The 27,265-nt window shown below is 38.7% G+C and overlaps 1 protein-coding gene across 11 annotated transcripts in view; it reads left to right on the top strand.

The window, feature by feature from the left end:
- Positions 1-27,265, top strand: part of pdzd2 (PDZ domain containing 2) — an 88,523-nt gene that overhangs the window by 23,039 nt on the left and 38,219 nt on the right. For 6 of the 11 annotated variants that reach the window (XM_035945724.2, XM_055011293.1, XM_035945725.2 and 3 more), the window contains exons 4-20: positions 2,113-2,626; positions 4,066-4,211; positions 4,927-5,059; positions 6,054-6,209; positions 6,719-6,818; positions 7,084-7,232; positions 8,074-8,193; positions 16,021-16,135; positions 16,270-16,343; positions 16,689-16,911; positions 17,813-17,930; positions 18,149-18,281; positions 22,078-22,165; positions 22,929-23,032; positions 23,546-23,711; positions 25,109-26,043; positions 26,211-26,352. In XM_035945724.2, the coding sequence (XP_035801617.2) occupies positions 2,113-2,626; positions 4,066-4,211; positions 4,927-5,059; positions 6,054-6,209; positions 6,719-6,818; positions 7,084-7,232; positions 8,074-8,193; positions 16,021-16,135; positions 16,270-16,343; positions 16,689-16,911; positions 17,813-17,930; positions 18,149-18,281; positions 22,078-22,165; positions 22,929-23,032; positions 23,546-23,711; positions 25,109-26,043; positions 26,211-26,352 (3,416 nt within the window). Of the gene's footprint in view, positions 1-2,112; positions 2,627-4,065; positions 4,212-4,926; positions 5,060-6,053; positions 6,210-6,718; positions 6,819-7,083; positions 7,233-8,073; positions 8,194-16,020; positions 16,136-16,269; positions 16,344-16,688; positions 16,912-17,812; positions 17,931-18,148; positions 18,282-21,624; positions 21,724-22,077; positions 22,166-22,928; positions 23,033-23,545; positions 23,712-25,108; positions 26,044-26,210; positions 26,353-27,265 lie in introns of those variants that run through there. The other 5 variants (XM_035945721.2, XM_035945718.2, XM_035945719.2 and 2 more) reach the window with 5 other exon arrangements.

The raw sequence follows: 27,265 nt of genomic DNA on the forward strand, positions 1-27,265 counted from the left end.
CCAAAAACAAAGCAGATTAGTTAGAATTAGTGAACAGGAATGCACTGCTGTGACAACAGAACAATGTCAGAAGCTGGTGGAGAGCAGCCAAGATGCATGGCTGCAGTCATCAGAAACAATGGTTATGAATCAGTACTAACTCCTGTGTGGATCATGGGACTAAAACAGACAGAAAAGAAACATGGAATGCCTAAAATCACTGTTTTTGGCAGAACAACACCATATCTATTGATGTAAGAACTTAAGTGGTTTTGGTTATTATCAAGAAAACCATAGAAAATGTCTGATATCAGCTCTGAAATTAAACTCTTATAACCTATTTGTGTTGTTATCATTATATTTGTCCAAACAAATGTACCTTTAGTTGTACCGGACATTAAAATGAACAAGAGATTGAAGAAAACACGGGCGGTCTAGTCATTTTTTCCATGACTGTATATAGCATGAATTACATCATTTAGCCATACGGTATAACCTACACTTCTAACTTGTACAGCATGTTCAGGCTTTGGTCTACTTTTTATTGTGTCACTTTCCCAACATTTATGTATTTAATTTTTTTAAAAAGTCACTCTGTAGATTTTCGCAGCATCTGGTTGCAACACTGAATATTACATTGGATGGTAACCTCTGTAGATGGACCCACTTCTATGTATATATAAAGCACAAATTCTAATTTCAGGAAAATGCAACATTTCTTATTTTCGTGGAAGTATACTGGAACTTATTTATAAATATTAGTTTATATTCAATTTCTGTCAACACCGTCAGTTCTTTGTCAACACTGTCAGTTCCTCGTCAACACCATCAGATGTAGGTTTTGTTAATTTTTGAAAGAAAATATTCATTCTTTCTTCAGTTTATGTTGTTCATGTAATAAAGGATCATCTGATCTACATCCTCTTATATCTTAATTATTTAAGGAATTGTTTTTTATAATATTAAAATTAAAAACAAAGTATGAAAATGAAGACATCTAGAAATCAGATTTTTCAGAATAATGTGAAATCACAACTTAAGTTTACATGATGTATTTTATTACATATCAGAGTAACTAAACCCTGTTGCAACATAATTCAGAACTTTAGATTCTTGTTGGACTGGAAGAATCAAAATTGTACACTTCTTAGTGTGTCTGACGGAGTTGACACAAATCAAGTTCAAATGGGAAATATGTTTATTTTTCAAAAAAGTGTTTTTATTTAGAAACTGTTCCTTTACATGGTTAAATAGCTAAGACATTTCTTTACAGACATATATAACTCTAAATAATAGTGTGGATTTTAGAAAATGATTTTTAAAACCTGTTTTGTCCCAACTCTCAAGAATCAGTGATATATATATATATATATATATATATATATATATATATATATATATATATATATATATATATATATATATATATAGTACGTGTGGTGTGACCCTTCTGTCTTGCAGTTCTAAGAAAGCATATGAGCATGTTCGTGTTTTGATTTGTATTAAGGTTGGTCAGTTTGAGAGTCACAGAATGATAATACATTGCTAGCCACATTGAGGGTACCTCAACCCTAACCTTCATAACTCTGTGAATTTAAGGATAACAGGTGTGTTTCAGACTGGTTTATTTACGAGTAATGTGACTGCTGTGGCTCTATTGCTCATGCACTCTCCACCTCCTTAAAGTTGCTGGCCTAGCTAATGCAGGGTAAATAGGTCGGTCAGCATGTTGTCATAAATGGTGTTCACAGGCAGCTAATTTCTTTTTCATATTAATCATTTTTGTTAACTTTTGACTGAAAACAAATGCTCAACATGCTTACATCATTCTGTAAACATTACATGATTTAAAAAAAAACTCAGAGCTTGTGTTTTTTTCATATCACAGGAGCAACGAGACTAATGATGCGTAGTCTACATATCAACTATTATGAACTCCTGTTTTCTAGTTTAGAAAGTAAAACCATTCACTCACGTACAGGCATGACTTGTTAAAGAGTCCTAAAGTGCAACAAGACTTTCTATATATCGTAAAACGGTATATGAAGCATTAAATCATAATATTCTTATTCATAAACGTTCCCATTTAAATTTCTCTGATTAAACTTTAGAGTGGTTTAAATCTTTTTACAGTTACCTGGCTGACCAGTGCTGGAATGGAGGCTGTATCTACCTGATCCTGCTGCGTCGAGTCAAGCGAAAGGCTCCTCTCCCTCCCTGTGACATCAGTGAAAATGTCAGTACGACTCTCCGCAGTGACAGTTGTGAAGACCAGCAGCAGGGCACAGCTGGGTCTGAGTCCTCCAATAACTTGGCAAACTGTAAACGCACACGCAAGTTTGGTGTCATATCACGTTCGTCCTTTAAACGAGACAACAGGGACAGTACTTACTCAGAAATTCGGAGCTCTTACAATGGCCACAGCTGTTCTGCTTCCACTGATGGAGAAGTCAACCCTCCAGGAGACGACTCGGGTTGCATCCTCTCCACACATACACCTGCAGAGGAAAGTCCAAACACCTGTCCTCAGGTGAAAACAGTTCCCCAGCGTCTACACAGCAGAGGAGCTGCCACTCTGCCTGCAAGATGCCACAGTGAGCTGTTAGAAAGCAAAATGGACTCTTTGAACATTGACTCTTCTGGCCAGGTGAGACACACTGCTGACATACAGGGCTCGAAGATATTACACAAGCAAGGGTCATACTAGTTACTCTACCTGAAAATTTGTTCTGATGACAAGGGATTGAGACAAATGATTTCAGCCCAGCTAAAAGAAACTTATTCTTTGGTCAGTTGAGACAGTACTTTGATGTGTGAGAAGCACTGACAGCATCAGGATGTGAGAGAGACAGAAGGAAGGAGCATACATGGACTGGAAAGCAGTGTGAACCTGAACTTTAGATGCTATTTGGTTATTGCCATCTTTGATGTAAAAAACAACAAAACCAAATGCAAAAATTGGAAATGATCAGTGAAAATGCTTCCTTTTACATCCAGTCTGTTTCCTTAACTTTGCGCGACACAACCATCCACTGTTCACAGAGATGTAGTCAAATCACATCAAAAACAGTTTAACTTGTAGATGGAAAATTGTTTCTTAGCTGATCAGAACTGAAACTATTAGCCCAATTTACCCTTGAGCCTAAAAAACATATGAAAGTAAGCATCCTTTAAACAGCATAACAAAACAATCAATGATTACAGTTGAAGTATATATTTTTAGTTAATTATTTAATTATTTTATCACATATTCAAAATCTTTTGATTTGGTCTTGCTTGGATGTAGTTTATTCCTTAAAAATCTGCAAATCACCCTGAACAGGTTTTCAGAGTTTGTGGTCAAGGTGTCTGTTTATTGTCTAATGTCTGCTCTTCTTTTGAATCATTATTTTCTTTTCCTCCATTTTTCCCCATATTAAAATATTTGAACCTTCTTTTTTCTCCACGTTTTTGTTTACACTGTTGCATTTAACACTGGGTACTTTTATTCCCTTCTCATCGTATGTAGCTAACTGCAATACCTTCTTGGTAAATTGGTAATGGAGCTGAATCTGACAGAATAAGGCATCGAAGCTTTCTGAGCCTTATTTGATGCTTGGACTAAAAGAGCATCAGAGAGACGGGCAGAGTCGTTGTGTGCTGACTAGGCAATAGCATTTTGCATGTAAGGTTGGAGCTGGGGTTCTATTATGAAGACAAACAGTAAGAATGACAGAGACTCACATTTGTAAGGAACTGTACATAGAGAAACCTGTTATGGTACTAAGATATAAATAATTGATAAGCTTTGCTTTTTTAAACCATTTCATCTCTCATGGATTGTTTAAAATTTGGCCCTTGTCAAACTTGCTCAAATCCTTTGGCTTGCCCATTTGTCCTGCTTCTACCACATCACTTTGAGGACAAAGTGCTTGCTTGCTGCCCAATATATCCAACCCACTAACAGGTACCATAATGAAGAGAGAATCAGTGTTATTCACTTCACCTGGTCATAGTGCTGTGTGTGTGTGTGTGTGTGTGTGTCAGCCCTGTGTGATATATTGTTTTGTGTGCTTGTTGTGTTTATGGGTTTTCTCTTTTTCATAGCCCAGAGACAGCTGCCTGATCTGGAAGATGCATATGGTGAAGGGTCAAGAGGGCCTGGGCATACAGATAACAGGGGGACGTGGCTCCAAACGCTCTCCACATGGCATCATTATAGCTTTTATAGAGGAAGGGGGTGCCATTCACAGGTACTTTTATTTTCAGTTACTTTTTTGTTGCAATTTACAATTTTCTATTTAATTTAGCATATAATTTTATCCAAAGCTGAGAGTAGATACAACACAAAGTTGGTAGGCAGGCACTAAGGATCTTGCCTCAGGGTCCTTCCTGGAGAACTGCGCCCTAACTGTGATTTGAACCATCGACCTCCAAAGTCAGGGGTGCTAGTCACTGAGCTATCCATCTCATAATTAAGGTCATAATTCATTAGCTCTTTCTGCACTCTCCAGTAATTGTATCTGTTTCTGGTAAACTATCAGGTGATTAAAAGATTGCTAAAAGGTTGTTAATTTTCATACTGGTGTTTCCAAAAGTTTGAAGGTCCTGGTTATTTTTCTGTCTTGTTTATTAGTCTCTCCTTTTTCTATGGCAGACATCTCAGAATGTGCTGAAAATTAAAGTCAGTTTTTGATATATTTGAATTACCTTTGCTTGAGCACTTGCAACAACAACAAATCTGAAAGATATATCACACAAAGTATATTTTATTCTTAATCCCAACTCAAGTTGAAAATTTCAAGACATTCATTCAAAATTCTCTTTGAATTCTACTATGAGTCCTGATATAATAAGTGACAGCTAAGTTATCTGAAATGGTTGAGAATGGTTCAGCTTAGGTGTCTGTGCATATGTACAGTGTAAGTAACTGTTCTGCCTAAATGTGTGTGCATGCGTGTGTTTCAGGGATGGCCGTCTTCATGCTGGTGATGAGCTGCTGATGATTAATGGTCACTCTCTGGTGGGTCTCACTCATCAGGAGGCTGTTGCTATCTTCCGCTCAACTACTGGTCTCATCCAGCTGGTGGTGGCCAGCAGGGTAAGTGCTAGTAGTGCTTCTACCAGACATAGTAGTGCTGTTATAGCTAGGATAGGTAGGAGAAAGACCAATTTAAGTGCCACAAGGACACACACGGGCACGCACATGGGCATGCACACACATACACACACACTTCCATGGTCTAGACTGGTTTTAGTTACTTACCATTCTTTTACAGTTGTGTAACAGTACAGTGTAACAGAGTAATGTGCAGCAGTGGAGCAGGAAGACTGTGTGAATTATAGTTGGTTGTAGCCTTCCCTGACCTCTCAGTGTCTACTAATGAAAATTATTCAAAGAGAACCTGTATCCTGCTTATTACAATTTTTTTTTGATTAACTAAAAAAAAGTCTGTTACATGACTATAGTGTGAAAATGCAAAGTACAGCAACAATGGATGCCCTAAGTTAAAACCTAAAGGAAGTGGCCTCCTGACTTCATCCTGTTTTGGAATAATTTTTTTTTTATGGATATGCGTCTGTGGTGCAAACAAGACCAGTACTGCTAAATACATACTTTCTAGCTGATGATGATATTGTCCAACTTTGTGAACAGAATTTAAATGACAATTACAGGAAAATTAATGAGGACATGCAGCTTCAGACTTCATAGTGGATGTCAGCACCAAAGACAGCTTTAGAATCTGTAGCCTGAACAGCAGACAAACTTCTGAAATATACTTTCTAAAGACAAACACAAACACTTCACGCACTTTATCACTTAGAAAAAAAGGGAAAAATGCTTACTCTAGACTCTGTTGCAATTTCTGCAGCTACCCAGTGCTGCAAACTGCATAAACGCTTACTTTTTCTATACTGCGGGAAGAAATTTGAGCTGAAAAAAAGACAGTAAAAGTTTCAGATAATGATTATGCTGCTATAGTTTTCTATTCTATTCTTAAGTGTTCCTATTAGGAATGTTCTATATAGAAACATGTATAATACATATAAAGAAAAATGACACACATGTATACTCTATTTTCTTTCTGTTCCAGCAGGAGGAATCAGATGTGGGTTTCGAACGCTTCCCATCCACCAGTCTACCAGACCTCGTCAGCACCTGCAGTTCTTCTTCCATTATGTCTCAAACAGCTACCCTGCCCTCTCTCCCAACCTCCAACAGTAGCACCAGTCTGCAAAACACCTGCCTGGTATATGTAGATCATATGTGTGTGTGTGAGGGGGGCACTTAAATTAGTCCTGCTCCAATCGAGAGCAGTGACCTGTGTCACAAAGCGGAGTTATAGACCAAGTCAATAGTAGTTATTTATTTTGACAGAGTTAGCAAGCTGATATCTTTGTACCCAGCTACTAATTTCAGCTCCTTCTGGAGGATCCAGAGGTGTTCCTGTGCCAGGTGGGACATATGTTCCCTCTTGAGTGTTCTGGGCCTGCTTAGGCCTCCCATTTGAACACATTCAGAAAGTCTTCATCTGGAGGTGTCAGGATGTAATCTAATCACACACCTGGATCTCTTTAAGTGACTCCTCACTCCAGCAATAAAGAGTTCACTTGGCAGTAGTAGAGGGCTCACGCATCAAGGTGTATACAGATACATTTGAGTACCTGTCATGACAGTTCATTCTAAAGTGGAGCATGGTCTGAGATAGGTCAATGCTGTTTGCATGTAAAAACATAAAACCTGTGTGTATTCTTGTAGTTGACTGGCCTGGAGAAACTAGAAGTGAAAAATCAGGGAGAGGCACTCAAAGGATCCTGCTGCACCCCCACACCAATGAAGCTGTGCAACCGATCCCAAGGTTGGTGCTCAGTAAAAACAAATTGTTCATTTACATCAAAATGGTGAAACACCAAAAGCCTGGAAACATTTCATCTGTTTCTTACATCACTGCTTTTGCAGTGTAATGAACATATTTACAATGCTTCCAAAATTATGCACTTTGTCTGTCTGGTAATTTGGTGTCTAATACAGTATATTGTGTGTTGAAATTTATGCTTATAGTGTTGGGAAAAAAAGTACTTGTTATGTGCAGAGGAATAAAATTATGAATTTTCCTGACTCAGGAGGGAGTAATCGCCTGGAGTCAGTGGGTGAGGATGATGAGCTGTTTGTGGAGAATGGTGTGAGTGGCTGTGACGTTTCAGAGAAGCCTCCACCTGGCCATCGTAAACACTCCTTACCTCAACAGCTAGATGCTGCTGGAATGAGACAGGTAAGTGAATGCACCTCCCTCTCTTTATGCAGCTAAAGATGTAAAGACACGCAGACAAAGTATACATAGGACTATGGTCTGTTTTTTCATTTTATCACGTAATAACGTAGAAAACATAAATTTTCTTCAGTGTGCTGGGCCTTATGGCCAACAACCTTGGCACTATGGAGAACGTGTTCCGGAGCATCCTTTTAGAAAAAAAGACTCTTTCAACAAGATTCAATCTGGAATTAAACTGCTTTTTTTCAGACTGTGTGTGTGTGTGTGTGTGTGTGTGTGTGTGTGTGTGTGTGTGGGTGTGTGTGTGTGTGTGTGTGTGTGTGTGTGTGTGTGTGTGTGTATATGTGTGTGTATGTGTATATTCCATATATGCATACGTGTGTGTGTGTGTGTGTGTGTGTGTGTGTGTATGTGTGTGTGTGTGTATACACACAGCCAGATCAGGTCAAATGCTGGTCACTCATTTTGACCATGCTATCCTGGCAATAATAAGAACGTTGCTGAATGAGAGGGTGAATAGGAAAAGGAAATAAAATGTTACATGATGACGTTCAGAGTCATAGACTCATACTGCTAATGGGGATAATACACAAACAAACCCTTTCATGTAAAATTGAGTCATCAAGTTACAGCATCAGACCTTAATGCGCAGCACTACCAGGGAAAAACAGAGTTGTCAACCTCAAGTGTGAGGAAATAAGGCAAGTGTATATTAGAATAAACTAGGACTTAATGAAGAGAAAGAGAAAGCCTCATAATAGTAAACGTGAGTATTTAACGATGGAAAAGATTTGAAAATTTGATTGAAGATTTTTTCTTTTAATATTTATCTTTCCTCTAGGAATATCAGATTATTAAGAAATCAGCACGCTCCCTGAGCACCATTCAAGTGGAGTCGCCATGGCGACTGGCACAGCCATCCATTATCTCCAGTATAGTGCTGATGAAAGGCCAAGGCAAAGTGAGTGCACTTCTTTCACATGTATGCATAAATAAAGTTCAAAGAGTATGTGTATGTGTATGTAATCTCACAATTACAAAACAAAAGCATCTGTCTGGTTTTAATGTATTCTGAAATGATTTACAAATGTTTCTTTCTTTTGTGCTTTCTCTTCAATCACTTATTGGTGAAAGGCTTTTCTTACTAGAAGTAACAATGGAACTAGACCATTATATTAGTGCCAAAAAAGGTTCATATTGTTTTGATTATGTGCATTATGTTAATGTTTATTATTTGACTATCAGAATACTGTGGTGCTATAAGTCTGTATTTAAAATGCAGGATAGTATAATTATAACAGCCACAGCATTGTAGTAAGCTTATGATATCAATATCAACTTAGCCATCATTTCAAGATTATAGGGATTATAAGGACTGTTCACCTGTGCGTCTTGTGAAGAGACCGTACAGATTACAGGGAGGTAGAGTTTTCTTTTCTCAGCATGTTTAAAAAAGCAATGACACTAATAATAAATACCAACAAAATGAACAGATATGATCAAAACAAAAAAAGGCACACAGACCCAACAACTCTGGTCTCAACTGGAAGAAATGTCATGTCTCTAGAATGAGGAATAAAGGAATAAAAAGGTTAAATTACAGTAAAAACCCAACCCATGTCATCGATAGTAGCTATCAGCAGTGGGATAGATATGATAAAAACAATAAACGCTGCAATTAGAAATCCTTAAAATTTGTTTTTATCTACAGTATTTTTTTAGGTTTGCTTAATTTAGCGAATAGTAGAATTAAAAATACACAAAATGAAAAAAAAAATACAATCTTTTCCCTGTGATTTCAAAAAAGCAGTGCCAATGAAAGTAGTATAGTGACACCATTTATTTGACTATCATAATAAGAAAAAGCAGAAACAAACATTTGTTGTGGTAAAAAATTAACAAAGTTAATGTTCTTCAGTTCACTTGTAGATTTATTGGTGTTGTTATTACCACACACAGTAGCCTACAAAAAACTAATCTTGAGGTCAGCTGAAGTTGTCACAGAAATAAATTTCCTCACACAAGATTATAATTTCTTCCACAGCATGACTGGAATGTCTGACATTCCAGTCATGCTGTCTGATTATTCACCTAGACTGTCCAGCTTTCTCATCTGTTTTTTATTGACTTTCCTTAGTTCTTGAAATAGTGAAAATAAATATAAATAAATATATATTATATATTTATATACTCTACTGGTCAAAAGTTTTAGAACGCCCCAATTTTCCAGTTTTATATTGAAATTCAAGTAGTTCAAGTTCAATGAATAGCTTGAAATGGTTCAAAGGTAAGTGGTGAACTGCCAGAGGTTTTAAAAAAAGGTAAGGTATCCAAAACTGAAAAATAATGTACATTTCAGAATTATACAAAAAGGCCTTTTTCAGGGAACAAGAAATGGGTTGACAACTTAAAGCTGTTCTGCAGCAATGGAGGTTGATCAAGCCTTGAAAGTTGGTGCTACCAAATCCTACAGGTGTCCCAACTTTCACACCGTAGCACCATACCCTCGACAGCATTATTTGAACAGTGTTGTACTGCAGAAAGTAGTGTGTTGCTATAAAAAAAAGGTGAGGGAAAGGCACTTAACTATAGAAGAGAGACCATCAAAACACTTAAAAATGTAGGTCTTTCCTACTGAGAAATTGTGCAGGAAGTCAAGGTGTCAGTGAGTAAAGTTTTCTTCACCATCAAAAAGCACATAGAAAATGGGGGAAACTCTGACAGGAAGAGGTCTGAAAAACCCAAAGCCACAACAGAATCAGAAGACAAGTTATTTTTTTGTTTTTTAACAATATCTTTATTGGGCTTTATATTATGAAAAACTTAACAATATACTCAACATAAAACAGACAAAGAGCAACATGATCCCCCCAAATAAATGAGTGAAAGAATGAAAGAAAAAAATTTAAAAAGTAAATAAATAAATAAATAAAAATAAATATAAATACACAGCATACAGCTCAACAATTCAGCACCACTGTCAAAATTAATTGGCTTCATAACATCTGAGAAACTCAGTTAAAGGTGACCATATTTTCCCAAAGTCCCCTCCTCTTCCTCTGACAATATAAGTAAGTTGTTCTAGTACAACACAAGATGCCATCTCCCACACCCACATATGTATTGAGGGTACGTCCATTTTCTTCCAGTATAAAGATATCAGCCTCCTGGCCTGCAGGAGTCCAAAATCGATGAGTGTTGACTGACTTGAAGTGAAAATACAGTTCTCTGGAAATATACCCAACACACACGTCCTTGCATGAAGAGGCACCCTCACACCAACAATCTTAGACAAAGTTCGTATGACTGATTTCCAGAACTTCTGTAATTTTGAACAGCCCCAAACACAATGAAACAGAGTACCCTTTTCTTCTAAGCATTTGCTGCAGGTGTCTGGGATATTGGGCGACCAACGATTCAGTTTGATTGGAGTTATGTAACTTCTCATCAACCATTTATATTGGAGGGGTTTCATCCTTGTGTTGATTGATTGAGTTTGGGCTTTTAAACATGTACTTTCCCAATCTACTTCATGTATATCCTCTTGAAGATCAGATCTCCATGCATCCAGTTTGTCAGTGGTGGTTTCCTTATCATGTGCCAATAGAGCTGCATAAAATAAAGAAATTTGACCTTTCTCCTCTAAGTTTTGGAGTGTAAGGTTCTCCAGATGTGATAGCAGAGGTTCAGATATAATGTGTTTGTATTTTGACATGATAAAATGTTTTACTTGTAAATATTTTAAAAAATGTTTCTCTGGAATGTCGTATGTTTGACATAGTTGGTCAAATGAGAGGAGGCTACCATCCCTATAAAGGTCTGCCACCTTCTGTACACCTTTATGTGCCCAAGTTTTGAAACCTCCATCTGCTCTTCCTGCCTTGAAGCACTCGTTGCCCCATATAGGGGAAAGACGTGAAATAGGAGGGAGATCGCCAACATGTTGATGTGCCCTATATCAAACGTCTATGGTATTTTTAAGAAAAGGGTTGTTTGTTATTTTCTTTAAGCGTTTGGGATTTGCAGAGTACAAATACAGTTTTAATGCAAAGTTTGGTACTGATGTTTGTTCAATATTTACCCAGGCTGGGGGTATCTCAGTTGAAAAGTAAAACATGGCTGAGCGTAACTGCGCAGACCAGTAATACCATTTCAGATTTGGCAGTTTTAGCCCTCCTCTTTCATATGGCAGGTACAGCAAGCGAAGTCTCAGCCTGGACTTTTTATTATTCCAGATGAATGCATTAAAAATACTGTTTACTTTATCAAAGAATAATTTTGTGGGTTGTAGAGGGAGTGATTGAAAGAGGTATAAGAACCTTGGTAGCACGTTCATCTTAATCATGTTTATTCGGCCAATTATTGATATGGGCATTGTCATCCATCTATCCAGAGTTGCCTTCACTTCTCTGATCAAAGGGTCGTAATTTCTTGCAACAGTGGTTTTAACGTCAGGGATAATTTTAATTCCAAGATACACGAATCCCTCGTATGCATTAATAAACTGGGTTTGTATGATTGATTTTAGCCTTTCGTCCTCATTTAAAAATAGTATGGAAGATTTTGAGTGGTTTATAGTATATCCAGAGAACTGTCCAAGTAGTTCAGTTTGTTGCATTAGGTTTGGTATGCTGGTAGACAGTTTTGTTAAGAAAACTATCAAATCATCAGCATATAGAGCCAATCTGTGTTCTTGTTCTCCTATACGGATACCAGACAAATCTGTATGTGTTCGTATTGCCATAGTCAAAGGTTCTATAGCCAGTATGAACAGCATTGGTGATAGTGGGCATCCCTGGCGTGTGGAGCGTTCTAATGTAATTGGTTTTGAATCTATATTGTTTGTTAAAATACTGCCTGTGGGTCCTGTATACAAAATCTGAATCCATTTAAGAAAGTTGTTTCCAAATCCGAATCTTGGCAGAACATTAAATAAATATGGCCATTCTATCCTATCGAAGGCCTGATGGGCATCCAGCGATAATAAGGCTGTATCCTTTGCATCAAATTTCTCATAAATTATATTGAGAACTCTCCTAATATTGTGGAATCCTTGACATTTTGGTACAAAGCCATTTTGATCATTATGAATCAATTGTGAGATGTAGGAGTCTAATCTTTTTGCTCAACCTTTACAAAGTATTTTAGTATCAACCCCCATTAGACTTATTGGTCTAAATGAAGAGCATTCTGCAGGTGGCTTACCAGGTTTTAAGATCAGTGTGATCATTGCCTGTCTCAGAGTGGGTGGGAGAGTTCCATTTTGATAAGCTTCTTCATACATTTTAAAAAATGGGATTGTTAATTTTTCTTGAAAAGCTTTATAGAATTCAATCGTAAATCCATCCGGCCCGGGGGCCTTACCACTGTTAATATTTTTGATGGCCTGTGATATTTCTTCAGTAGTTAAACCTCTGTCTAATTCCTTTTTTGAATCTTCTGCTAGTGTTGGGAATTTAAGTTGGTCTAAGAATGTTTCCTGTTCCTCTGAAACTTGAGGGCATTCTGACTTATATAGATTTTGATAAAACTCTCTAAAGCTGTCATTGATTTCAGATGGGTCTACTGTTAAGTTCCCTGAAGAGTTGATTATACTGTTAATCACTCTGTCACTCTGCATTTTCTCTTCCGCATTCCGTTAGTTATCTCCGGTGTGCTTGCGATGGAACTCCTCTGCTTCCTTTGGAGATGATAACAGCTGAATTTTCCCATTGTGGAGGATCCTCATCTTGCATGGGTTGTACTGGAACCCGCGGAACATTCCTTTTTCGGTGAACACTTTTTTTGACAGTGTTGGATTCGGATCTCTGCCGAACGGTCTCAGCTGATAAGTCCTGCACAAAAAAAGAGCTTGTTTCCATCGTGTGTAATGTTGCGCTGCTTTGTGGAGCGAAACACAAACTCCCGATCTTGGAAGTTCAGAAAACGGATAATGACTGCTCTATCCTTGTTCGGTTTCGGCGAGGCGAGGGTACGATGGGCCCGCTCTATAGTGAAGGACCTGTCGGTCTCCAGCCATCGTGGTAGCATCTCCCGTATAAACTCCATCAGTGGCCGCTTGCCCTCAGTGCCCTCCCGGAGGCCAAACAGACGTAGATTTTTATCTTCGGCTCCGGTTCTCCAGGTCGTCGGTCTTGATCTCCAGGTAGGCGATTCGCTTCATGGCCCTGTTGAGATCCGCTGTGCTCTTTTCTAGGTGTTCCTCTGTTGACATGATTCTGTGCTCAGCTTCCTCCAGTCGTGTAGCATTGGCAGCGACATTTTGCTTCATTTCTGCCATGTTGTTCTCCAAAGCGGTTACTGATTTAGTCATTTCACCCATGAGGCTACTTATACTGTCCAGTTTAGTTCCAAATCCACCGAATTCGGAGCGGAGTGACTGAACTAGTACCGCTGTGAGGTCGGTTGTGTTTCTAGGGCTAGCGGCCCTCTCCCCATGCAGATCCGGTGGTGAACTATCAGTTTTACCTGGCTTTTGGGAACCGCGCTTTCAGATGAACATATCACAGTCCTTAATTGTGGTCGTTTTGGACATTTTCTCAATTCAGTTGGCTCGTCTAATGTAGGGTTATTACAAGTTTTAAATGCGGGTTACACGGAAAATCCATGTTATGCTGCCTTCCGGGTCTGCGGCTCCATAGCGCCCCCAGAAGACAAGTTACTGAACAACAGCTTGTTTGATCGGCGGCTCACAGGCCATCAGCTTCAAGCACAGCTTAAAAGTGGTCGTAGCAAGCCTCAGTTTCAACTGTGAAGAGAAGACTTGGAGTTGCAGGTTTGATAGGTCAAGTTGCAGCAAGAAAACCATTGCATCATAATAAGAAAAAGAAGCCTGCCTGGAAAATTTGAAATCTTTGGTTCATCACACAGGATTTTTGTACGCCATCGAGTAGGCCAAAGGATGGCTCCTCAGTGGGTGACATGAACTGTCAAACGGAGGAGGAAGCGTGATGGTCTGGGTCTGTTTTGCTTGATCCAGGGTCGGTGACTTGTACACAGTGAGAGGGACCCTGAACCAAAATGGCAAACACAGCATTCTGCAGTGCCATGCAGTACCCTCTGGTATGTTCCTACTTGATCAGGTGTTCATCCTACAGCAAGATAATGAGCCAAACATAAGTCCAAGCTATGCCAAAACTACCTTAGGAAAAAACAACAAGATGGTAAGCTTGAAAACATGGAGTGGTCAGCACAGTCTCCAGACTTAAACCCCAGGGAGATGGTTTGGGATGAACTGGACAAAAGAGTGAAAGCAAAGCAACCTACAAGTGCCACACATTTATGGGAACTTCTGCAACAGAGTTGGGAAGAACTTATTGAAGAATATTTGATTTCCATCGTGAAAGAGTGTGTTCAGCTGTTATATCTGCCAAAGGTGGCTACTTTAATGAGTCAACAGTTTAGAATACATTTTGGTTTTCTAAATGGATCTTTTGTTTACTTCAGTTGTTTATTTGTTCTATGCTTCATTTCAGAGTACAATGAGACATTAACATGCATACTTTCCAATAAAAAACTGGAAAAATTGGGATGTTCTAAAACTTTTGACCAGTACTATATATTATTTATAAAATATATACAAATCTCCTGTACATCTATTGCAGTGGTTGTCTGTAGTAGATCGATGGTTCCTGTTAGTGCAAGGTGATATGGCTGAAATCAGTATTACAATATCAATCAGACTATTTATGTGTATTATATTTGGATTGGATTCTTTACAATTTATTATGAAATAATATGTACAATCGCCTCCACATCAAGTCCTTTAAATGGTCTGACTTCTCAGCATAAGTCAGACCATTTTTCCACAGAACACAACTCAACCAACCCAGCTGCTGAGCACAGGTGGTGTAATATATTCTAAAAACATAAACAGAGAAGTTGAATTCATATTTTATATCATGTAGCAGAATGCTAAGAATGGTGTTTTGTAATGTCATTTTGACATTGTGCTGACCTAACTCCTCACCATTGAAGCAGTTTATTCAGCTCTCTAAACAATCATCATGCCCACAGAGCCTTTTAGACCAAGGGGATTGTGCTAACTTGGAGTTCCTTACGAAACACAGCTTGACTCTAAAAGACATGGTCCTCAAGTGGCTTCATTGTGCAAAAGGAAGTGTACTTCCACAGAATACAGAAAATGTAGCAGTACTGACCAAATGCTGTACTCTCAAAACAAAAGTGGAACTTAAAAGTCCCATACTGTGCCCCTGGCCTAAATGGGCTGTTTCATTGTCTGTGGCTTTAAATACCGCTGAGCTGCTGCTGCCCTCACATCCTTTGAGAAGAAGACTCTTTTTGTTTGCTGTGTGCACTGATTGGTGGAGCACAGCATCACAGTTAAAAGCGTGGCAGCTGACATAGACGTGAATGAATGTAAGACTGCATGCGAATGTAATATTTTTACTGCTTTTATTTACACCTCCAAGTTTTTGAATCATACAACATAAAATAAAAACAGATTTTCACCATATCTGAACCGCACTTTCACATGCTGTCAACAGGTGGCACTATTAGACTGGAAGATATGGAGTAGCTAAACTTATTTCTCAGGACATGCAAACTAAGGCCATGACACACACACATAGTCACAGTGTGATTAATCTGTAAGAGATAACATATTACCATGGCAAAATGAAATGTGAGTTTTTAAAGCTGGACCTCTGTTCTTTGATATCCCTCCTCTCTTGTATTCAACCAAACTGCCAAAGCCAATAATCCTGGAAAACTCAAACATTTGACAACTGTGTCTTTACTAGTCATTTCTGAGATGTAATTTTTGCAGGGTCTAGGATTCAGCATTGTTGGTGGACAGGACTCGGCACGTGGTCAAATGGGTATTTTTGTCAAAACTATTTTCCCTCATGGAGCTGCAGCAGCTGATGGACGACTGAAAGAAGGTAACCATTCCTTTCCACCCTGTGTTATGGAACCGATGCGTACAAGAAAGTGAAATGATAGCACTGAAATTGGTCTATATTTACAGTTTACACTAGATGCCTGTCTCCGTCTAATTGTGTGCTTTCCCTTGTAGGAGATGAGATTCTGGAGGTAAACGGAGAGTCTCTCCAAGGACTCACACACCAACAGGCTATCCAAACCTTCAAGGTGGACTCCATGTTTACAATGGGTTTTGTCTAACTCTCTCAAGAACATTAAAATGGTTATACGTTTTCAGAAATATTTTTGACAAAGTGTGTTTTTCTTCAGACAAAAGACAGCTTTTGTCTTATATATCATTTTTTTAATACTCACAGTGCAAGCTAATTTGCTTGATCACATTTTTTGAGAGTAGAACAAAGGTGTATTAAAAAGCCATTTTTTGTTCCTTTGGGGGGGAGGACAGGGGTGGAAGTTTAGTTTTTAATTTTTCTGAAGCTCAGAATGAAAATTAAAGATAAAAGTAATTTCACCTCCGCCTGCTCAACATTGAATCTGATTTTTTTTTAACAGCAACTGAAAAAAGGTGTGGTGACCCTAACGATTCGAACTCGTCTGCGCAGCCCCAGCTTGACACCATGTCCCACCCCCACCCTTCTCAGCCGCTCCAACTCACCTAACTCCTACACCAGTGGGGGTACACCTGCCCTATCTGGGTTTGAAGAGGCTGATGGCCGCAGGTGCCACGGTCCAGGTCCAAAAGACTGCATCATCATGGAGGTCACACTTAATAAAGGTTAGCAAACTTGATGGACAGCCTAGAGAGACATTTAGATACCATTACTTGGTTTTGTATTCACTTCCTGTGTGGAGATGTCACGTTGGAAGAAACGGTCAACGTTTAATGTCTGTTTTGTGGTCAGTTTTCATTAAAACTGTACTGTAAAGCAGTAAGAAAACTATGACAGCTGTGTGAGTTACAAGCAACAATAGCATGTCTGTTCATTTATACACATGCTTTTTATGTTATTCCACAGCACACAAGAAAACAGCCTCAGTTTAACTTATACAGACTGCTCAAATCAGTCACAGATGTAGTGAGAGTTGAACATGTGACAATGGTGCACATTCCTTTGCAAAGTGGCCAAACATTCCAGCCATATGTGAAAGTTGAACATGTGGTTGTGACAACAGGGCCGTTAATCTGATTCTTTCCTCCAGATGTTGAAACCTCGATGCAGGGTTTTGCTTCTGCTCAGACACAACAGCATCAGTGAGGTCTAACACTGATGTTGGGTGGGTGATGAGTTGATGGATGGGTTGGAGGTCAGGCTCTGGTGCTGGCCAGTCAACTTTTTTTAGAGCATTTCTAAATTACGCTAGCCTTGTGTATAGGAACACTGTCTGAGGTATCACTATAAATTGTAAGATTAATATATTCAGATCCTGAGAAACAGGGAAACACACTCAGATCAAGAAATGTACAAGGGCAAGGACAGCTTGTCTTTGCACCTTTATATAGAGTGTCCTTAACTGCTTTTTAGGTGTAGAATATTTTCAACTCATGAATTACAAAACATATTTGTGCCAGTTGTCATATTTTAGATGACAGCTGGCACACTGGTTTATGTTGTTTCTGCAGTTATGGCTAACTTCCCTTTTGAGGACACTCTGATTTTGATTTTTGATTGTTTTAGAGCCAGGTGTTGGTCTGGGAATTGGAGTTTGCTGTCTGACACTGGAGAATTCTGCTCCTGGTATCTACATCCATAGTTTGGCCCTGGGATCTGTGGCCAAGATGGATGGAAGACTCAGGTAACATTTTTAGAGTCATCTTTGAATTGCAAACTGATGAACATAAATTAATATGTAGTTGCACTGATACAAAGGTACAAAAAGAGGGACATGATATTTCATTGACTGAAACGTTCATTCATGACAAACTTAGTGGACAGATAACCTGGACATCTATACCCATTTATGCTGAAAATGCTTTGACAATGTTGTGCTACCACCTGTGCCTCTCTGTGTAGTCGTGGAGATCAGATACTGGAGGTAGACTCAGTCAGTCTTCGTCATGCTGCACTCAGTGAGGCCTATGGCATCCTCAGTGAATGTGGCCCAGGACCAGTCAGTCTTATTATAAGCCGGCACCCTAATCCCAAGGTACGTCTGTTTTGAACTGGAAAGACTAATTTTCTTTTAAGATGTTCAGTATCTATCTGGTATTATGTAGTTGTCCCATAATCAACAGAAAAGTCTTAACTCTGCAGTCTTGCGCTATGCTTGTCATGCTGAGTGTTTTGTGCACCATTAGTCCTTAGAGCAGATTGTTTGAAAAAATAAAATTGTATCCAGCCACTGTTGATATAAGGCAGGAGAAGCACATGCGGTCTGGTCCATAAGCCTTTGGACTGTGGCAATCAAGATGTATTAGACTTCCAGCTTTTATGCAAGGGGTTTAACAAAGTAGTTTTTTTTTTTTTTTTTAGCATCATTAAACAACAATCCCATATTAACCTTTCAGTATTTTATCATTCAAGTTTCTTCTAAGAGGAAACTAGACTTGTGCATTTTCATCTAGTTCCATTTGCAAACTTTAGAAAAGGTAGTCTATGTTGGGAGACTTCAACTAGGCACAGAGGTTTTTGAACAGATCAAGTGAGAGATGACAAACAGCAACAAAGTTTGCAGTGGAAAGAGTAATGGTGCAATGGGATTTCCAAAGGACTTTACCTCAGGAGAGTGGGGATTGAATCCCCCAAAAGTGAATGTTGATTTTTAGTTTGACTATTTTCGTGCAATTAAAGCACATACATATGCTCGTGCCCATTTAGTAGGATGGGCACGGGACAGAGAAAAGCGAGGAAAGAGCTGAAGAAACTCTGGGAGTCTGGTGTTTTTTTTCTTTTTTTTTTTTTTTTTTCTGGCTTCTGTAGCTTTTAGGAATTCCAACCATTTTTTCCTTTCTCACAAGCTCAAAATTAATGGGACAGTTGACGGACAAGCAGTTTCATGGCCAGATAATTTGATGACAAAATAACTAGTACGAAAAGTGTTTAATTTGCATTTGGTAACTGATTAGAGGAATTCTAAATATGTGGGCCAAAGAGTCCAAATCGACAATTTGGTACATTCTTGCACTGTTGAGCTCATCAACATCTAAATGCCTGCAAGCCCACGAAAAACAACTGGAGTGGATGATTGCGGAATTCTTTACTTTGTGAAGAAAAACCTTTCACAACATCTAGCCAGGTCAGGAACACTCTAAAGTATGTCAGCATATCATTGTGAGTTTTGAAATTGACAGAGATTATTTTTCATCAATATTTAACCACTTATTCTAAAAAGATAAAGTGAGGCCTGGTGAAATCAGATGGCTCAGTCAATGAAGATGGCTGGAGACAAGCAGAGTCAGTTGGAAAGAGTTCATTGTGCTCTATTAAGACAGCAACACAAACACAGTCATGCTGCTTCAAACAAACTGCCTTCTGGCTTCTGAAAAAGCATCTGTTGACAACAATATTTATAGAGAAAAAGCTAAATCAAGTTACAAAGTACTTCACTAGGCAGCAAGATAAAACAGACAAGTCATTAAATCATCAGAATTTAGGAAACAGATAAAAACACAGCATGGTGGATAAAAACCAACATAGAATTTAAAAATGTGAAAGCAATATTGAAATAATTAAAAGACACTTCAAAGGCAATAAAAACTCAAATATAATCAGGAAAATCTCTCCAACACTCAATGGACCTGATGTTCTCGGGCAGGTTGTTCGAGAGCCAAGAGGGTCTCTGCCCAAGGATCTGAGGGACACAGGCCATGAGTAGTCTTAAAAGCTTAAAACCCACTGAGAGCCGGTGTAAGAAAGTTAAACAGCAGGAGTAATATACTGACGTTTCATTTTTTATGAATAAAAACCTGGCAGCTCAGAGTCTGGAGTCGATCAATACATTTTTTGTTCAGGTAGGTAAAAAGGCTGTCAAAGCATTGTAAGCATGATGAAATTAAAGCATGTATAATATTTTTGTCTTCAAAATTTATAATAGACCATATTTTTGAAATATTTTTAAGATGATAAAAACATGAATTTACAAGCTTTGTGATGTGCTGCTCAAAATTCAAATTAGTGTCAAACAAGACACCATAATTCTTTGCCACTTCACATGAAGGAAAATCAAACCAGCTTGTGTCAAAATCTGTGCTGCGATCCAATTACAAGAATCAATGTTTTGTTAGAGTTCAACTGAAGCAAATTATTCGACATCCAGTTTTTGTCATTGGAAATCTAGTCATTTAGAGAAGTTAGCATACCAGGCTCAGAGGATCATGTGTCATTGGCAAAAAAATGAGAAGAGACACCATGTATGTGAATATAGTGCCTAAGTGCAAGAATGTATACTAAAATTTTTTTCCCAAATCTGACCCTGTGGCACACCATACTTAACAGAAAAAAGTGATTATATGTGATTGTTGATCAGAATCTATTTCACAGATACAATGAGAACCAAAGCTGTATCAGATATACACACCCTCTGCCTTAGTCTGTCCAGCAGGATGCTGTAGTAAACTGTCAAAGGCTGCTCTGAGTTCTAGTAGCACAAAACCAGAGTGAAAAGGACATTTTCTGAACAGCAGTTTTTAATACTTAGGATGAATTGTGGATTGCAGCTGACTGACAAATGTAGTTGTGTTAATGGGATCTTAAACCTTGACAAGCCATTCAGCTCCTGTTTGGCAAAAGGAGTCTGGCTGCAAAATCTAAAGTTGGTTAGATCACAAAACATTCTTCTACTTGTTTTGGAAATTTTCTTTCCTCGTGTCTTCAGGCTTTAGTCAAGGGATTGACTACCGATGAAGATTTTTGCCAATCAAGAACGGCCTATACACATTTATTGCTTCAGGGTAGTCTCTGGATGCCTCCTAACTTTTCCACTATCTGTGACTGTAGTCTTAACTAGTGTAAAAGTACCTAATTTATTAATTTGTGGCCCCAGCTTGTGTTTCTTGTTCAGTTTATACAGGCTGTGTCTCTGCTAGAGAGATATGTCTGACTGTCTGAAAGAACAGATTGCTAGGTTAACTTTACCTAAAAGATTATATGTTACTCCTGATAGCATTAGCCACACAGTCCTGACAGCAAGCCTCAGTGATGCTGTGTGATGCCAGTAACATCTGCCACCTCACCCTCCAAACATAGCTTCACTTTGCAAATGTGCTTGTCTGTATGCAATAGCGTGCAGGGCTGATTGATTGTTACTTGTAACAAATAACCAATCAGATAGAGCTGCATTTGGGACATTGTTGAGGTCATAGGGTGACTGCAGAAAAAGGCGACTGTGTCACGGAGTGGGTTTGAACCCCGAGTGCAAACACTCAGCCAGGCGCAGGTTCCAACAAAATGTGTTTATTGTAACAAAGGTCAACAAAAAGCGAGCAGGCTCTTTAACAAAACAGAGTCCGGACAATACTCACAAGACTGAGGAGCTAACTGAGGGAAAGGAGCGGCTGGCTGGCTCGGGAAACCGCCGGTCCTGAGACGCACACCGGCGCAGCTGGTCGTGCCGCGGTGAACAGCGGCTGAACGTGCCGTAGAGAGAGCCGGTAAGGAAACCGACACGGAGGCAGCCAGGAAGACCGGCGGAGCAGACAGGCAGTGGATTGGTCGGTCCAGCGGAGAGCTAGAAGGAATGACCAGATAGCCAGGTTTAGCACAGTGGCTGAAACAACAGAACGTGAGGTTATCCAGGCTACTAACAACAGAGTGTAGCTGACGCTACGATCTGGCAGGGAGATGAAGGACGAGCCCGGCTTTATCCACAGCTGATGACTGATCAATATTTTCATAAAATACAGTAATTGCTGATGTGTTGATTTCTGGTTGTTGCCATTGTGGTGATGCTCCAGGATTCCCTGTTTCAGTCATACAATAAAACGTGTTTCTTTGTCTTGTCTCAGGTGTCAGAACAGGAGATGGATCACATTATAGCTCGATCAACACAGAGAGACAAAATGTGCAGGAACAGACATTCGTCACTTTCCCAAGGTCTGTTCTTTACCTACATTAAAGTTCTACTTAATTCCTCTTTTGTTATTTTTAAAATTTTATTTCTTTTATTTATCTTTTATTTACTCGTACACTGCAATCATTTTCAGATGCTGTTACTGTTTTCCATTTAATAAAACAGCGGGTTTTGCATTATGGAATCAGTGCATGGGACAGTAGTTGTCACTGTTCAGTTTAAAGCTCAACTGGTTTGACTGCTACATACCTGTTCAAAGACTGCATCAAGTTGTTAAGTTGTTTGAAGTTGTCAAGCTGCATATACTAAAAGAATGCCTTCTCTGGTAGGTGAAATTATGTCCAACCTCTCCAGTATTTCATCTGAAGAACATGAACTTTTGTCAGCAAACAAGATTTAGTTACACAGGGTAGACTGAATAAACTCTTTCTATTTTTTGATCTGTGTGGACTCAGCACCACAGGTGGGACTGATGCATTTGATGCTCTGCAGCCACTTATTTGTAATTTCTGATGTAATCTATGTTATTGTCGTGTTTGTTAGTTTTTTTGGTTGTTTTGTTTTTGTTATTTATATGAAACGGTGTACATCATGAGACACAACACAAATTTCGGAGGAATATTCACAGGTTAACTCCTGTTATTTTACAGATGTCCTTGTTATTATACAGTAGTTCAGCAAAATATTGAAAGAGTTCATCAGTATGGCTCAGCTGCCCAAGAAAGTTTTCTTATGCTGTGGTTGTCTGTCTCCTCTGGGTTTACCTTCTATGGTTGTACCCTATAGGTCAGTCCTGGAAGAGCTCCAACTCAACAGTGAGGGACAGACAAGGAGACAACTCCCCTTCCCTCAGCTGGACCATGAAGAGGTTCCTTGAACCTGCCAGTAGAGTAAGTATTCATTCAATGTTAATCTTTTAGTGTAGTTTTACAAACACATCCTAGATGTAGTAACCTCTCAGCAGTCAATACTCCAATAAATCTTTCTATGACTTGCAATGTATAGGGCATATGATGTGTATACCTACTCTTCAGTTCACATCTGTCCTACAATTTAAAAAAAGATGAACTTTTATTAAACATCTGCATTTTTTATTTCCATATTTACATCTTTAGTTTTCTTCTTTTTGTGTTTTGCTGCCACAATGCAATCTTTCTTGATCAAAGGCTGCTGATCTTTAAAACAATGTAAACTTGTTATAAATATGCTCTTTTGTGTGATAGCCATCATGTACTGTATGAATTTCATTCTACATAGTTGTGTATTTTGAGTTAAACAATTCATTTCACTTGCTAAATATGTACTTTTGCAAAGGTTAATTAGGACTACTTTAAAAAATGTATGATGGTAGTTTTAATCTTCCTTTAATTTGTGATCTTTGGTACATTTTGTTTGTTCATAAGCAGGGATCCCTGAGTTCAGAGACAGAATTATCACAGTACTTCTCCCAGGACTTTTCCAGCCACTCATTCCTGTCTGAATCCACACTGATGGGCTCAAATAGTGAAGAAGGGCTCCATCAACAGAGCTTCTGTACATTAATGGATGAGATTTCATCACAATCACATGGTAAATTTTCACTCATTAAAACACAGTGGAGAAGTTTTCAAAAAGGTTGTGTAGGCAGGGATTAAACTTAGCTCAAGAGGACTACAATTAAACATTATTTATCTTACTGATTAATCAATGTTTTGTTTTGTCTTTGAAATGTCAAAAGTAGTGTCAACACCCAGAAAACGATCTGGAGCATAAGAGGACGTCCTCAGTTTCCTTGATTTGTCTGTCAATTAGTCCAAGCATTAAAGACATTTCAAAAACTTTTATACAGTGTATCACTGAGAAAAGGAGCTCAAAGTGGTAAAGATGAAGTGATTGATGTCTATTAAAAGAAAATTTTCATTGATTGGTAGTAAAGTGACTTTGAAACCAAATGAACAGAAGATTGCATTCTGAGATGTAGAGTTTGTTAATATACTGTAGAATTAACTCAATCAAAATCCTGTGGGAATGTTTGTGTAGCTCTAGGGAAAAGGTTGGGCCTGGATTAAATTTTGGAGGAGACACATTTATGTGTCTATGTTTAAACACAATTGGACTATTTTCCATGACGACCAAAAAGCAACACCAGCCTCACAGACGCAAACTGACAAGGCAACCCATTGAGTAATTAAACACGTTAATAACATTTCACTTGTTAAAGAAAATAGGTGTGTTCAGATGAAAGTCCTTTATGGAATGGTGTATGTATTTTCATTTCATGCTTTTCATCTAGATAGTCAAACTTTGGTTCACTAAATTCAGTGGCCACCTTTTTGTGGTTTCTTTCTTTACACTGCCTCACCAAATTTACCAGATGTGAAAGGTCTATACCAATACTTTGACCTTCTCACGTCACGTGCCTCACAACCTAATAAGTTAAATTTTCAAGATATTGGAAAATTATTAGAGATATTTTAAATGACTGCAGTCAACCATAAAATGATGGTCATATCCTCCTAATGTCATCTCCTACTGTTTAGCATGCATACTTTTTTCAGTGTTTGGGTGGCTTATACATATAATTTTTTATGTATATTGCAATACAGTTAGATGGTTGTCCACATGGCTTAGAACATTTGTAGAATATCTCCAACGCTCTGAATCATTCATCAGTGGACATGCTCTACAGAGCAATCAAGATCATGATTTAGATTTTTTATGTATCAGACAGCCCAAAATCAGTATATTAACAAACTCCACTGTATGCAGTGGCATTATTCTAAATATTTTATGTATTTCAGAGAGCCACTTTTAAGGTGGAATTACCTGCTTAGAATGACAGTCTATTCTTGGTTCAATTCAGATGTAGTCTAATGTAGAAAATTTCAGTATTTAGAGACACTGTATCTGTTAATTTAACCATTACTTACCAACTTAATTTTTGTTACCATATTTACATTGTCTGATTATCTGCATCTCATTTTCAGCACTCACTCACTCTCTGACAGACCTGGAGAGCAGCTCTGTGTACAACACATTGCAAGAAAAAACCTCTGTCCCTCTGAGTAACCATGTAGAGGCAGTTTGCCAGCCGATTACTGTCTCTAGCCCTGCCTCGGTGCAGAGCCCACTTCTCCGCCAGCAGGGGGTGATGTGCTTTGAGGATGAACTTGGTGATGACGATGACTCAGACAATGCTGGAAACACACGGATTTTAAAAAGGCCAATAAAATCTGAACCCTTTGACTTTGCACTTGAATCCAAAATTTCCAAAAGTGGTTTAGCAGCCATAATTGCTACATCATTGCTAGATGCAGACAGTAAAGATGATGGAGATTTGCGAAGGTGTGGAAGCAATAATGTGACATCACTCCACAGTGGTCTTCCACAAGTTGAGAAAGGTAGTACCTATAAATTAGAGTCACCTGGTTCTAAGTCACCCTTTATACCTATTTGCAGCCACTTTGACAACACTGCAGGGGCAGCAAGCACTATGAGCTCTGTAAGTAATCTGAGTATCCAGAGTGACAACTGTCAAGATGATGGACAGTTGGATCCAAAGCGCTCCCCCAAGCTTGAACATAAAGCAGTGACTCGGGTCAAAAGTATGATGAGCACTGAAACACCAAACATGCCTCAGCAGCAAAAATCGAAGGCTGATGAGCTCTTTTCAGGTTTGGCTCCACTCCAGCTACCATCCTGTGACACACAATGTGGACAAAATCCCAAGACTTCTGCAGGGTTAATGCCCAGTCAGCTGTGTAAGAAAGGAGATACCAGTGAGCTTGTGGGTGTTTGTACCATTGATACAGTGACCCTGAACAGACGTGAAGACGAGTCATTTGGGCTTGACCTGGAGATAATGTCGTCACCTCTGAAAGTTGTGATTGCTGGATTAAAGCCTGGAGGCGCAGCAGAAAAGGTATGTCTAAATGGTGTCATCTTCATCAGTCCAGCCTTGACACAATACTTCAGGCCATATGCCAAATTACTCATTTTTTAAAGAATAAAAAAAAAGTTCCTTGTCTTTTAATGATACTTGAGTCTGTTGGTCACTAAAAAGCTACATTTGTGTAAATGCACTTGCAGGAAAAGGGCAAATTGTGTCCTGGAGATGATATTGTCAAAATTGGAGAAAAACTTGTGTGCTCCTCAAGCTACCAGGAAATTTGTGAGCTCATGCACAATCTTCCAGTGACATTGTCCTTGGAAGTAAAGAAACCAGTTTCAGGTAAGTCGTTACAGTCACTTTATTCTGGAGCTGGGTATCACGGTGGGGTGGTTGTTAGCAGTGTTGCTTCGCAGCTAGAAAGTCCTGGGATCTTTTTGTGTGGTGTTTGCATGTTCTCCCCTGTGTGGGTTCTCACCAGGTACTCCGGCTTCATCCCACAGTCCAAAAACATGCTGAGGTTAATTGGTGATTCTAAATTGTCTGTAGGTGTGAATGTGAGTGTGCTTTGTTGTCTGTCTCTATGTGTAGCCCTGTGATAGATTGGCAACCTGTCCAGGGTGTCCCCTGCCTTCACCCTAAGTCAGCTGGGATAGATTTCACCATCTCTGCGACCCTGCAGAGGATAAAGTGGTGTGTCTATAATGGATAGATGGATTTATTCTGGAGCTTATACATCAACAGTGTGGGAGCTATTGTTGTGTATTTAATTTGTTACCTTACATGTAAGTTTTTGAAGTAGAAATGCGATGGGGTTCTTTTTTGGAGTTAGTTTTGCAACCCTGGAGTCTACAGCAGTGCCTTTACCTTGAAAATGTTAACAACAAAAACAGCACTATCCAAAATCACAGACTCCTCTTAAATTCATTTTATTGAGACATCTGCACTGCTATATCATAGGTTCTGCATGGGCCCTGTTGCAGAGAAATTAACAAATAAAGGGGCAATCTAGCATGGAGGTTTTGTCCTTGTGCAATGTGATGTCACTGGAAAATGCACTGAGAACATAAAAGTATGTAATTACAGTTAAAAAAAAAAAAAACTTATTTTTTAACCTGCATTTGCAATTAACACCTCCTTAAGAAAATTTTGGACAACTTGAAGTTTCACATTAAAATATATTGGGGTCAAAATGCATGAGCCTCTAAATGTCTGACTTAAACTTTAGTGACTTAAGTCAATCCTTTTAAATTCT

This window comes from Amphiprion ocellaris, chromosome 6 (assembly GCF_022539595.1).
Source record: "Amphiprion ocellaris isolate individual 3 ecotype Okinawa chromosome 6, ASM2253959v1, whole genome shotgun sequence".
NCBI classification, from domain to species: domain Eukaryota; kingdom Metazoa; phylum Chordata; class Actinopteri; family Pomacentridae; genus Amphiprion; species Amphiprion ocellaris.